Source organism: Sinocyclocheilus rhinocerous, unplaced genomic scaffold, assembly GCF_001515625.1.
Source record: "Sinocyclocheilus rhinocerous isolate Xijiao unplaced genomic scaffold, SAMN03320098_v1.1 scaffold19, whole genome shotgun sequence".
Classification (NCBI taxonomy): Eukaryota; Metazoa; Chordata; class Actinopteri; order Cypriniformes; family Cyprinidae; genus Sinocyclocheilus; species Sinocyclocheilus rhinocerous.
In genome coordinates this window covers 1,137,082-1,149,745 of record NW_015638975.1, presented here as the reverse complement: position 1 = coordinate 1,149,745, position 12,664 = coordinate 1,137,082, and the positions used below count along the sequence as shown (strand labels likewise).

General features: G+C 39.1%; 2 protein-coding genes across 4 annotated transcripts in view; both read right to left on the bottom strand.

The window, feature by feature from the left end:
* Positions 1-1,059: 1,059 nt before the first annotated feature.
* LOC107750509 (tetraspanin-3-like) lies at positions 1,060-10,113 on the bottom strand. 3 transcript variants are annotated; one of them, XM_016565918.1, is made up of 7 exons: positions 9,953-10,113; positions 8,808-8,999; positions 8,635-8,709; positions 8,438-8,539; positions 8,202-8,354; positions 8,040-8,123; positions 1,060-1,869 (listed from the first exon to the last, which is right to left on the bottom strand). In XM_016565918.1, exons 1-7 carry the CDS (start codon positions 10,013-10,015, stop codon positions 1,777-1,779), a joined length of 762 nt encoding a protein of 253 aa, XP_016421404.1. In that variant the 5' UTR covers positions 10,016-10,113; the 3' UTR covers positions 1,060-1,776. The 3 variants fall into 3 exon arrangements, with proteins under 3 accessions (XP_016421404.1, XP_016421406.1, XP_016421405.1); XM_016565919.1 differs by lacking the exon at positions 1,060-1,869 and adding an exon at positions 4,016-4,089; XM_016565920.1 differs by lacking the exon at positions 8,040-8,123.
* Positions 10,114-12,200: 2,087 nt separating this feature from the next.
* LOC107750640 (neuromedin-B-like) overlaps positions 12,201-12,664 on the bottom strand; it is a 1,545-nt gene continuing 1,081 nt past the window's right edge. Inside the window, exon 3 of the mRNA XM_016566129.1 lies at positions 12,201-12,309. Within this exon, the coding sequence (XP_016421615.1) occupies positions 12,253-12,309 (57 nt within the window). The 3' untranslated portion in view covers positions 12,201-12,252. The remainder of the gene's footprint in view (positions 12,310-12,664) is intronic.

Genomic DNA, 12,664 nt, shown 5'->3' with positions numbered 1-12,664 from the left:
TTAGTATAATTTAATTACAACTAAAATACACTTAGTACAAAAATAGTTGTTCCAAAATAGCACACTTCAAGTTAACTAATCATTAACACACTTGAAGTATACTGACAATTAGTCTGGCTGCAAGTATACTTGGTATACTTTTTTTTCACTAGGGAGTGCAGCTTTTATTCAAAGTAATCCAAACATCCAAACAAATGAAAGAAATGAAATGAAATGAAAAAGAAAGACTTGACTTGACTTAAACAGACTTGACATGGCATTAACAGACTTGACTCACCGACAGCAGGTTACAACATCAATACTCCACAAAGGACGTGGGCAACATGAGGGCTATTTATATCAAACAACAAGGGTCACATGACAGAACATGACTGGCCAAACTACAAAATAAAAGACATGAAAATAATGAACATGAAACCCCCAGATGGTGGCGGTAATGCACCAAAAAGTTGTTTGCCAACCGCCAATTAATCTCAATAGAAGAAGAAGAAGAACATGAAACCCAAACCCCACATTACAAGATGTAAGACTGATTCAGACAGCTTGTGTTTGTTTTGTCAATTTTAGAAGTTTTAGAGGAACTACAGTATGTGCATTAAGTGAAAATTAAATGTATATTTTATTTACATTTATATTTATTTATTTTTAGATTTTTTTGAGTAAAAATGTTTGAGCTTGAATAAATAATACACAGTCTTAATGTGCAATATAATATATAAAAAAAAGCAATCACTTAATGGATAATTTTCGTTTCAGTGATTTATTTGAAATTAACTGAGCCAGATCAACATACATTACAGTAGGTACTTTGCATTAGTCATTGTTATACTTCTGCAGGGAGAAATGAAAAGCATGAATTTATCAAATAATGTGAAAACATGAGTGTTTTCATGCTACAGTGAACATTGTGAGTATTATATGCGCATTCATGTCAGTGACCTTTTAAGAGTAACACTTCCGTTAGAGTGACATACAGCAGTGTCACTCATAGAATACATTTTTTTCCTGGTCCCAGGCATTGCACAACCATTTTACTATATAACAGTTTCCGGGGGGGAAAAAATGCCTTTTTATAATAAACTGTTTTGTTAGACTTGCACTTTTGATTGTTTTACTGCCAAATACTTGACTGATAGTGTAATTCATGCTTTATGTTATGTAACCTTGTTGTTAATTGCCAGTTTAATGCTGCTGCAAGAGTTAAAAGTAATGATTTAGTTTAAACCCTTTGTATCAATATTTCTCTAAAGATAAGCTCGAAATAAGAAGCAAGGAAAGTTGTCAGAAAATAATTTAAATTTAAAACAATCTTTCTTCTTCATTATGACTCAGAAGGATTACTTCTACAACACATACTGTAAATAAGGGAAATATCTGAACTATGTCAACCAGTGACTTCAGTCTTTGGCCTAACAACTACTTAATAACACATGATAGCACATTACCATGACGCATGAAATCAATTAGTGTAAAATATTTACAATATAATAAACAACTGACTGATTATTTTCTGCTCATCAGACTCTAGCAAATATCAGTAGTGCTGTAAATAAAGAAACGATTCAATACTTCTAGGAAAATTTTTAGGAACATTTTCTTCAAAACTAAAGCAGTGTGTGGCTATTCAAGCTGTCAAAGCTTTGATTTTATGTCAAACAAAGGTACTGAAACTGGTTTTAATACTAGTGTAGAAAAGTGGTAGCCTGATTCAGTTTAAATATGTACAGTACACTGGCTGGGAGGACCAGCCGTACCCATGATGCCATGCGGTACCTCTCAGGCATCTATACCCGTGCTGATAAGCAGTTCATAGGCAGGGTCATGACCTCTGCGGCAAAGGACCACACACGCACACAGCAGCCCAAGCATCTGTGCACAGAAAAGGAAACAATGGTCAAAACATACAATTACACTGAGAATGATGACAGGAAATATTATGAGAACATATTTCAAATATTCTGCATTATCTGTTAGAATCAGTAGGGTTATTATCACGGTTGATCCAAGGAAGACAAGGAAGATGAAGGTAATCCACATAAATGCTTTTAATTAGAATCCACACGATACACAAAAGGTAAATATTCCAGGTTGAACAAACACATGTGACACTAAACAATAACCGACAGTCAACTGAACAGAAAGAGGACTATAAATAGGGCAGATAACGAGGGGCAAACAGGTGATGAGGATCAACTAATAATGAGAAAATGAGAACAGGAACATGACCAAATATGGGCACAGAGGAAGAAAACACAACAAACAGTCCATAACTGTGACATTTCGCCCCCTCCCGGAAGGCGCGACCTCGTGCCGCAGAGAAAAAGGGTGGGACGGAGGGGGACTTAGGAGGAGGACAAAGGAGTGGAAGTGGGATGGAAAAGGGCTGGCAGGAAGGCAGGCAGACACATACTGGAGGAGGTTCCGGCGGAGGACAGACACCCGGGAGGAGGACGACAACCAGAGTCCAAGGTGGAGATGGAGAAAAGAGCCAGGGAGGATCAGATGGAGGGAGAAGCCAGGGAGGATCAGACGGAGGGAGGAGCCAGGGAGGAGACAGGCGGGACCTGGAGCAGGAGAAGCCAGGCCACAGTCATGATGGCGGCCCATGGTGGAGCCGACGGAGGGAGGAGCCAAGGTGGAGGAAGGGCTGACGGCTCCAGGGGACCGATCGACGGCGGCGGAACCCGAGGCAGCGACAGAGAGCCGAAGAGCCAGGGTGAAGCCGAGGATCCGGAGGGCTAAGGCGGAGCCGGAGGCTTCGGTGACTGAGGTGTAGGCGGAGATCCGGAAGGCCGCGGCGGAGCCGGAGCAACAGAGGACTGAGGTGGAGCTGGAGGGAGGGAGGAGCCGGAGGGACGGAGGGACGAGGCAAAGCCGGATGAGTGCAGTCCAGAGGTGGAGGTAGGGGGACGACTGACCAAGGCGGAGCTCTCGCACCTGATCAGACACTTGGGGCTCAGGCTCCGGGGCGATCTTCAGCTCTGTCGCTCCTGATGGCGATGGCTCAATGACTGCGGCAGGCGATGGCTCTCCATCTGCAGTGGGCTCGGGCATCTCCGTGCCGTTAGGGGGTCTTTGACTGGGCTTAGTGTTAGTGGCCATGATCGGCGATGACTCTGGGCTGGCGGCACTCACATGTGATGACCCCGGGCTGGACTCAACTTTGTCCACGGTGAATGCTGATCCGACGACAGCGCAAAGTTAATGTAATTCCTCAGCAACCAGCAGGGATCAGCTTGGGGCATGACGAAACGGATATCGTCGTCCAGCCACGGAGGAGTGAAGTCCTGAGGTGGAGGTAGGGGGACGACTGACCAAGGCGGAGCCGGAGGGACGAGGGAGCCTGGTGGAGTTGGTGGACTGACGGGCTCCAGTGGAGATGAGGGAGCTGGAAGCCATGGTGGAGCCGCTGGGTCGCAGGTCTGGGCCTCGGAGGCTGAAGTTCCGACGACAGCGCAAAGTTAATGTAATTCCTCAGCAACCAGCAGGGATCAGCTTGGGGCATGACGAAACGGATATCGTCGTCCAGCCAGCACCAGAATCCCTCCATTAAGGTGAGGTCATCACATGTGGCGAGATGGCATTTGTCCAAAAACTCCCACACATATTCCTCCAGGTTTCGGCCGTTCTGAAATATGAAGATAGTGACCCCAGAAGGGTTATTGACTTCACCCCTCGGGGCCACACTGATAGAGGCCAGTTCATACCTCCTGTTTCTCATGTTTAGGTCGGTTATTCTGTCACGGTTGATACAAGGAAGACAAGGAAGATGAAGGTAATCCACATAAATGCTTAGCTGGAGATGGGAAGACCAGCGGCGAGCCCACGCCACAGATGGTGAGCTGAGGGTGAGCAGAGGGGCTGACGGGATCCAGCGGAGAGGGCGTTGAGGAAGGGAACAGGTCAATGAGAGGAGGCGATGTGGCGAGATGGCATTTGTCCAAAAACTCCCACACATATTCCTCCAGGTTTCGGCCGTTCTGAAATATGAAGATAGTGACCCCAGAAGGGTTATTGACTTCACCCCGCGGGGCCACACTGATAGAGGCCAGTTCATACCTCCTGTTTCTCATGTTTAGGTCGGTTATTCTGTCACGGTTGATACAAGGAAGACAAGGAAGATGAAGGTAATCCACATAAATGCTTTTAATTAGAATCCATACAATACACGGAAGGTAAATATTCCAGGTTGAACAAACACATGTGACATTAAACAATAGCCCACAGTCAACGGAACACAAAGAGGACTATAAATAGGGCAGATAAGGAGGGGCAAACAGGTGATGAGGATCAACTAATAATGAGAATACAGGAACATGACCAAATATGGGCACAGAGGAAGAAAACACAACAAACAGCCCACAACTGTGACAGTTATATAGTTCATATCATTTATCAACAACAGCAGGATCTCGCTTTTTAATGCTGTTTAAAGTGCATTAATACTGCATATATTTTCTGATGAAGGACCATAGTGAGCAAAGATTCTCCCTGGTTTTCGCAGTGCATTGTGGGATTTTTTTAGGGAGCGAACATTCCAGTGCACTGGAAGGATTTTGTGATCGAGCCAAAGCCTGATTGAGACTCACCCTCTATATTCTATACCGTCTCCTTGAAAATAATTACTGGATTGGTGAGAAGGGTCATTTGATTGCAGTTTTTTAAAAATGTACATATCTGGTATCAAGAATTTAGAAGGAGAGACATGTAAAAATGAAGTGGGAACTCTGGTTAAAGAAATATAAGCAATTTCTGAGAAGACATTAATATCTAAAATACAGTATTTATTGTAATATTACATGCTATGTGTATCTTTATTACACAGTATCTTTATAACTTTATTTTATAGTAGGCATATTGTTTTTTTTTTTAAAGAGAACACAAACATTTTGTTTTCTTGACTTTTATGTCTGGCCTAAGAACAGGAGAAACAACCAGTGTAAAAGACAGCTGCAGTTGTTAAAGGGGTCATATGATGCTGCTAAAAAGAACATTATTTTGTGTATTTGGTGTAATGAAATGTGTTTATGCGGTTTAAAGTTAAAAAAACACATTATTTTCCACATACTGTACATTATTGTTTCTCCTCTATGCCCCGCCTTTTTGAAACGCGTCGATTTTTACAAAGCTCATCGTTCTGAAAAAGCGAGGTGTGCTGTGATTGGCCAGCTATTCAGTGCGTTGTGATTGGCCGAATACCTCAAGCGTGAGACGGAAATGTTACGCCCCTCACATACTGTTGATGCCGTGTCCGGCCTGAGCGACGAGACATAAACATTAAAACCCATTACAAACGAGGCATTTGTTGCATCCAGTGGGGACATAATTACTGATTATAATGACTTATACTGTCTTTTTACGCGTTGCGTTGCATTGCATCGTGCCGCGTAAACATAAAACCCTGTCTGTATTTGTGATCAGAGAAATGACAAACAACAAGTGCTATTCTACACTGCCCAAAACTCGCGTTTGAATCATCAGTGGCAAATCCTTTAAATGAAAACGTACTTACGTGAGTCAGAACTGCCGGCATTTTAGTCTAACGTAACTCTCCCAGGATCAGTAAACAGTCCTCCATAAAATGTGCTGGCGATCCACAGCACTAAGTTGATGTATTTCCTCAGCGACCAGCACAGATCAGCTCTAGGTATGACGAAGCGGATATCGTCCTCTTTTGGAAGACCAAACAAAGTAGTTTCGCTTTCACAACGAAAAACACAGCGGCCTAGCGTGAGGGGAAGCCCCGGCTTAGCGTGCGCTGAGGCCGGGATAGAGTGAGCTGAGGCGGCGGGGTTGAGAACGGCGGTCCCGGCGAAGGAGCGGTGAAAACGGTGAAAGCCGATCCGGGGATCCACAGCACTAAGTTGATGTATTTCCTCAGCGACCAGCACAGATCAGCTCCAGGTATGACGAAGCGGATATCGTCCTCTTTTGAAAGTAGTTTCGCTTTCACAACGAAGCACACAGCGTCTTCAGGACATGGCGGCAGCGGCAACAATACTACAGCGAGAATAAAAGTTACGCCTTTTTTCTTTGCGTGAACATTTGGGCGGCGTTATGCAAATCTTCCCAGATCGTGATGTAGATATGTGGGGGCGTGTTAGAACGAGCCGTTTTAGGCAGGCGTGGTTGACTCTTAACTTTTATAAAGAATATCTCTTTGGATTTGAGACTTTAGTCTTTGCAAATTTACAGATCTTCTTTATGCACCAAGAGCTTGTAACACTCCAAAGAGAAAGGAAAAAATGAAATCGCATCATATGACCCCTTTAATATTCTTGGGATAAATGTATCTTCAAAAGATTATTTAAAACTCTTTTGTTGTGTTTCCCCTAATCTTATTCACATTATTAAAAATGAAAACATGTATAATTGGTTCTCTTCTGGTTCCTACTGGTGGTCTTTACATCAGGGATAAAAAAAAAAAGACTTTTATATTAGAAATATCATGTAATCATGATAATCCTTCTCTTTTTCCAGAAACTTTGCTCCAATATAAATACATATGTAATTCTAATTAAGTGTAAGTCAAGCAACTCTAAAATAATAAATCAATATGATCCATGTAATGACTGTAGAAAGGTTAAAGTAGTATTTTGTTGTTTTGAAGGAGTAAAGAGGAGTCATAAACAAGCTTACATTTATTTTTAAGTTGTACTTATGCAAAATTATTTTTGACTATTTTTGGATATATTGTTTATTTTTGATCTGTTTTACAATAGGATCTTGTTTATGGAATGTGATACTGGTTTATTGGAGATGCACAGTATAATCAAATTTCTTAACTAATCATATACACAAAGCAAAATACATGTTGTCTGTACCAAATGGTAAACTGTTTTTTACTGATTTAATTATCTTTTACGATTCTTTAATCTCTAAACAGAACAATCATAAAGCTAAGACATCTCTGCTGTTCAAAAGGGCAATTGATGTATTAGATGTAAGACTTTTTTTTTTATATAAGATTAAAAGTTTTGATTTTATTGTTTTATAGATTTATATGTTTTTTATGACTCTATATTCCTGTGTTGTCAATAAAATAAAATAAATAAATAAATAAAAAACAGCGCCACACACTGAGATACATTGAGTAATAGTGTCATCTTGTATTGCATATCTGTGAACGAACTTGTAATTGGACGAGTGGTGCTCACTACAGATCCAAATGGGCCAAATGGGTGGACCTCTGCACCACCCATTTGGCCCAGAGAGGCCCAGAGAGGGGGAGCTGGATGTCAAGCTCCATCCATGGGCTCCAGTAGCCCCTTACTGCAGAACACAAGATCCAGGGGGCGAGGTTGGATCCATATCTAGGGGGTGGAGTTGGCTGAGTTTAGGGATCAGGGGGTGAAGACGGGTAGGTTTAGGGATAAGTAAGGTGGGAGGAGTTGGATCTGGATCCAACCTCACCCCCTGGGTCTTGTGTTCTTCATCTCATTGGCTCTGCAGCAAGCACTTTTTCTAATGAAATGTAACATACAATGTTCGGAAGTGGGAAATTCAAATCGAGTATTCACACCTACTTTGTCTGGAACGCAGCTTGATATTTCCTAACATTCACTGTTGTCTGAGCATAGGCTCTGCTGTATATCAGACCGCTCTTCTTGTACCATGAAAAGTTGGGTCCAACGTTTCAGCTCTCTGTTATAATGTTTTCTACTTTCATGTCTCGCAAACCCGCGGGCCTCATACACAACCACAAGTGGTGGCATCTAACGTCTCTGTTACCTATATGTTGCTAAGCTGATTATTTCGTATTGTAATGGACTAGTTATATCTTAGCCGAAACTTTAATTTAATATTCAGATAAGATTAGAAAATAATTTAATTTCAAATCAATCTTTCATGTCTACGTATTTCTTTATTTGTTGAGTAGCCAAGTAATTACTATGATTAGGCTATTTCTAAGTAAAACGTTTTATGTGCTGTTTACATTATATTACACTTCCCGTATTTACTGTTAAAATCACATAGACCACTGTTTAAGTGACAAATGACCACTTCATTTGAGTGTATGACCGCAAATGACTTTTTACCTGTATGGCAGCGAACGTTAATGCTGCCAGTATGACGTACAGCATAATGTCCTTGAGTTTCTTTACTACAAGAACTTCACAGCCCTGTAACAAGAAGTTCGGTTAGACTATCATTTAATAGTTTTGGGCTGCAGGTCTGTAGAATGTGTGTGAGGCTGTTACCTCTGGGTAGAGGTCTCCTGGTCGCATTAACGTCCCAGTGCAATTACTGATGCTGGGCTTGCAGCAGCTCACTGGAACGCTGTTATTTTTGGACTCAATAAACCAGCGAGTGTTCATCCAATCAGAGTAGTTATGAATGCCACAACAGTGGAGCTAAAATTGAAAGATTGTAAGAAGAGAAGTTTAGAGAAATGGAAAAATGGTGGAAAAAGAGACAAAGGAACTGATGGTCTTACCTGTCTCTGGACATAGTCGATGGCCCTGCTGGGAGCGTCTGTGTTGGTGCCTTTATATTCATTATATACTTTTTGAATAGAGTGATTCACTACAGCCTCGACCTTTCAGAGAAAAAGAAAAGACATTTCAATGTTTTATCAATGACACTTTCAAACTACTTACATGCACATGTACATGTTATTTAATTATTTCCAACCTTGGCTCTGTAAATATAGCCTAGCACCACTACAACCACCTCTGTGGCAAACACCAGTAGCAGCACTGCTGAGAACTGCAGAAAAATTAGACAAGAACAATCAGGAAACATTCTGAATAAAAAATCATCAAAGCTATGTATGTGAAAATTGGGGGTACTAGACTCTAGTTTACCGTGACCAGGCCACAGCGGCTTTCTCGAATGGTGGCACAGCATCCAATGAAACCAATGACAAAAAGAAGCGTGCCCACAGCAATTATCACCATGGCAGGGATGAAAGTGTAGATATCCTCAAAAAAATGATCATAATCATCATACGTGATGAAAACGTAGGCCCCAATGTAGCACAGTATACCAGCGGCAGCCTGGGAAGAGTGCGACAGAAATATTGTTAGTTGTTGTGAAATTGCAAAACCGCTTTACTCCCATTGGCCGTGATAACATTATTCATCATCATTATTATTATCTATCGACATGGAATCTTTAATAAACACCCTTTTGTATTTTTTATGATTGTAATTTTATTCAATATATCAAATCAGACATAATTTTAAGCAGTTTTATTTCTCATTCTTACAAAATTAAAATGTGGAATAAGTTAGATTTTAAAATGTATTTCATTGACATTCTTTCCAAGTTTTTCTTTATAGAGTTTTATTAAAATTGTCAAAATTAAAAGCTGTGTATTATGATATTAACATAGTGTTTTAGGCAGTGTATTGATAAACATTAACATTACTATTCATCACAAGCTACTGTTATATATATATATATATATATATATGTGTGTGTGTGTGTGTGTGTTTATCGATATAAATTTAATTAACATGTGTGATGACTGCTAATATCTTAATGTTGTTGGAGGCAATAGCTTTACAATTTTCTGAATAAATGAAACAAAACGCAGAACAAAATTGTAGAACAAAAACCAAAAGTGTTACAATTATCCCTGCTCTACAAAAAATCCCTATACAACGATATTGAAATGTGTAGTCTTGCTTTTCTTTCCTTCTATTGTAATCATTATTTTATGGATAGACATGTAGGCTAAGTCTAATGCAAAGCTAAAAACAGCGTTTTCATTAGGCCTATATAATTTGTGTAGCCTATGTGATTTGACATTCGCTACTTTAACCAAATAGCCTATAGTAGCTATTGCTCAGGCGTGACACATGGGGACAAAATAGACAAAACCAATGTGCAATGCGTGTAAACAACTGCTCTTTCGCTGTAGCTCGTGTATCCCTCCCTGCAGAGCTATGCCATAATGCCGCTAACCACTGCATCCATCCCAGCTTTTATACTGTAGGCAACTTACCCAAAAAATCAAATTTAGGAAGACTAAGACCGTCTTCGAAGAAATAACACCACACTGTCCCATGATCACGCCGAGGCTAGGCTATATATTTTAATCCAAGGAGAGGAATTCACGTTAATAGCAGATGCATATCGTGCGATTGTCAGGTTCCGCTAGTCACCAGAGCATCCAACTGGACAGCGCCAGTCACGTGTCCCACTGACCTCAATATCGCGAACTGCGCTGGGCTGCGTTTCTCGATAACGATTGATCTTAGAGCTTTAGAGCGTTTTCTACGAGTCATTTTACTATCGTTTGTTATTGTTTCACGTGCGTTTCCCAAAAATGCACTTAACACAATCGCACGTAGCCGTGCTTTAAGTGCTAGCAGTCGCTATCCGTTTGTCAAGTGCTGAAATGTCACCTTATAGAATGGCTCGTAATTGTAGTACACGCTCGTTTATTGAAATGCTAACCTAATGCTGCGTTCCAGACAACGATGCACTTCGGGCTTTACGATTACTCCAGAGCACTCGTAGATCTACGATGATTTTCAAGTGCTACTTAAGTGACGAAGCTTTTGGGAAACAGACCGTAATATTAAGATCAGTCGTACGATCGTTTTTGCGAACTTCTTAGGCTTACAAAGCTTTTGGGAAACAGACCGTAATATTAAGATCTGTCGTACGATCGTTTTTGCGAACTTCTTAGGCTCACAAAGCTTTTGGGAAACGCAGCCCAGTTTGTTTTCTGAACGACGTACAGCCCAATGCCTATTTTAGACATCATTGTATACTGGTTTTAAGAAACTGCACCAGTCTGTATTCCTTCAAATCTGATCCACTTTGAAAATTATTAGCTAGAAATGCATGAAATAATGAACAGTTGTTCTAAAGACCCAGGAAAATATAGAGGCAGACTTTGCAAATCCATCTTAACAATTTCCCCCCTCTTATGCAAAATAAATAGTTGTGGATAGTACAGGTTGATGAAAGTGATGTACCAGTCATTAAAATTATATTTTTGAGTCCCATTTGAGTCATAGGCTATAAATAAAAGTCTGGTTTCAATGGTAATTTTACCGTTTTTAAACGGTGTCATATTTATAGCCTACCTAGCCTACTGTATTATTTGAAAGCAGAAGAGAAGGACAAAACTTCTTATTATGAATAAAATGAATAAATAAATAATCCAGGCTTCTTACACAACATAACCTCTCTTCAGTTCAAAGGTCAAAGAGAACTAGTTCAAAATGAATTGTTGTTATTTATATAGGTTGTATATAAAGGAAAGAATTATGTTGTGTTGTGTTGACTAAATGGAGAACAAGACCAGGTCAAAGACGGTTGTTGTCGCTTTTATTGTCTTAGCAAATGTAATGAATTTATATATAGAGAACCAATATTTGGTATTTGATATTTAGGTAGGCTACTCTTTGCACACTATGTTTGTACAAGAAATATATTCAGTTCTTAGGGCAAGACAAAAATATGCTAACAAACAATATATCATTTTTTTACCTTGAGTTATTCAAAGTCTTTCTGTGTATTTTAGTTCTTGGAAATTTGCTTTTTCATGATTTGTCATTGTAACTGTCGTAACTTGTCGAGATTTGTTTGAAAAGAATGTTAAATGATCTTCCGTCCAGATGAGTCTGTTGCTGAGGTTTGTCTTAGATTTGCATATGTTTTCTGTTCTGTGTTGTTTGTAAAAATGTAAATTTGCTCAAAACAGCATTTTTCCTTAGTTGCGATTACTTTTTTATGTTGTTGTTATGTTGGGTTTACTTTTTAGTTTATGTTGTTTTGTTTCTCCCACCCGTGTTTTGAATTTACTTCTGATGTTTTCTTATAAATACGATATATTATAGTGTGTGTAAAGTTTCCAGTTTTCATAAAACACTTATGGTCACCATCTGAAAGCGAATTCTATGAAATCCCATCAATCACTGAAAGCACCAAGAGTAATTCACTACATTTCAAAATCCTAAATACTCACTCCCCTGCTATTGGGTTAAAAAATATACTTCCACTGAGTGTAGAAATTTAGATTAAAAAATTATGACACTTTTAACATTGTAGTTGCATGCAGGAGCAACTGACTTCACTAATTTGGTCTTTATTTAATACAAATTATTGAAAAAAAAAAATACAATTCTGGACATCTTCTAAAAAATAAATATGCAAGTGTAACTTGTTGCATTTCTTGTGACATGGAGGTGGTTAATAGGTTTAGTCAAGAAACAAATTACAGCTGATTAAAGAGCAATTACAAATTCCATGTGAATTAAACACTTCGAAGTCCTCAGCCGATGGCAGTCATCATTTTTTGTTGTCTTGGATGTAGCTGTCTAATATCTTCATTAAAATTGCAGTCTCCTAGAACAACCAAAAACAGTTCACATAAATCAATTGTCGATTATATTCATATGTTATGTTAGATTCAAAATAAAAGTTTTTGTTTATATTATACATGTATGTGTATTGTGTATATGTATTATGTATATATAAATACACACACATACAGTATATATTTTGAAAATAGTTACATGTTTATACATTTATAAATTCATATTCTTATATTTTATATTATATATAAATATATTTAATATATAAAAATAACATATTTTTCTTAAATATATGCATGCATGTGTTTGTATTTATATAGACATAATAAATATACATAGTATACACACATATATTATGTAAACAAAAACTTTTATTTTGGATGCGA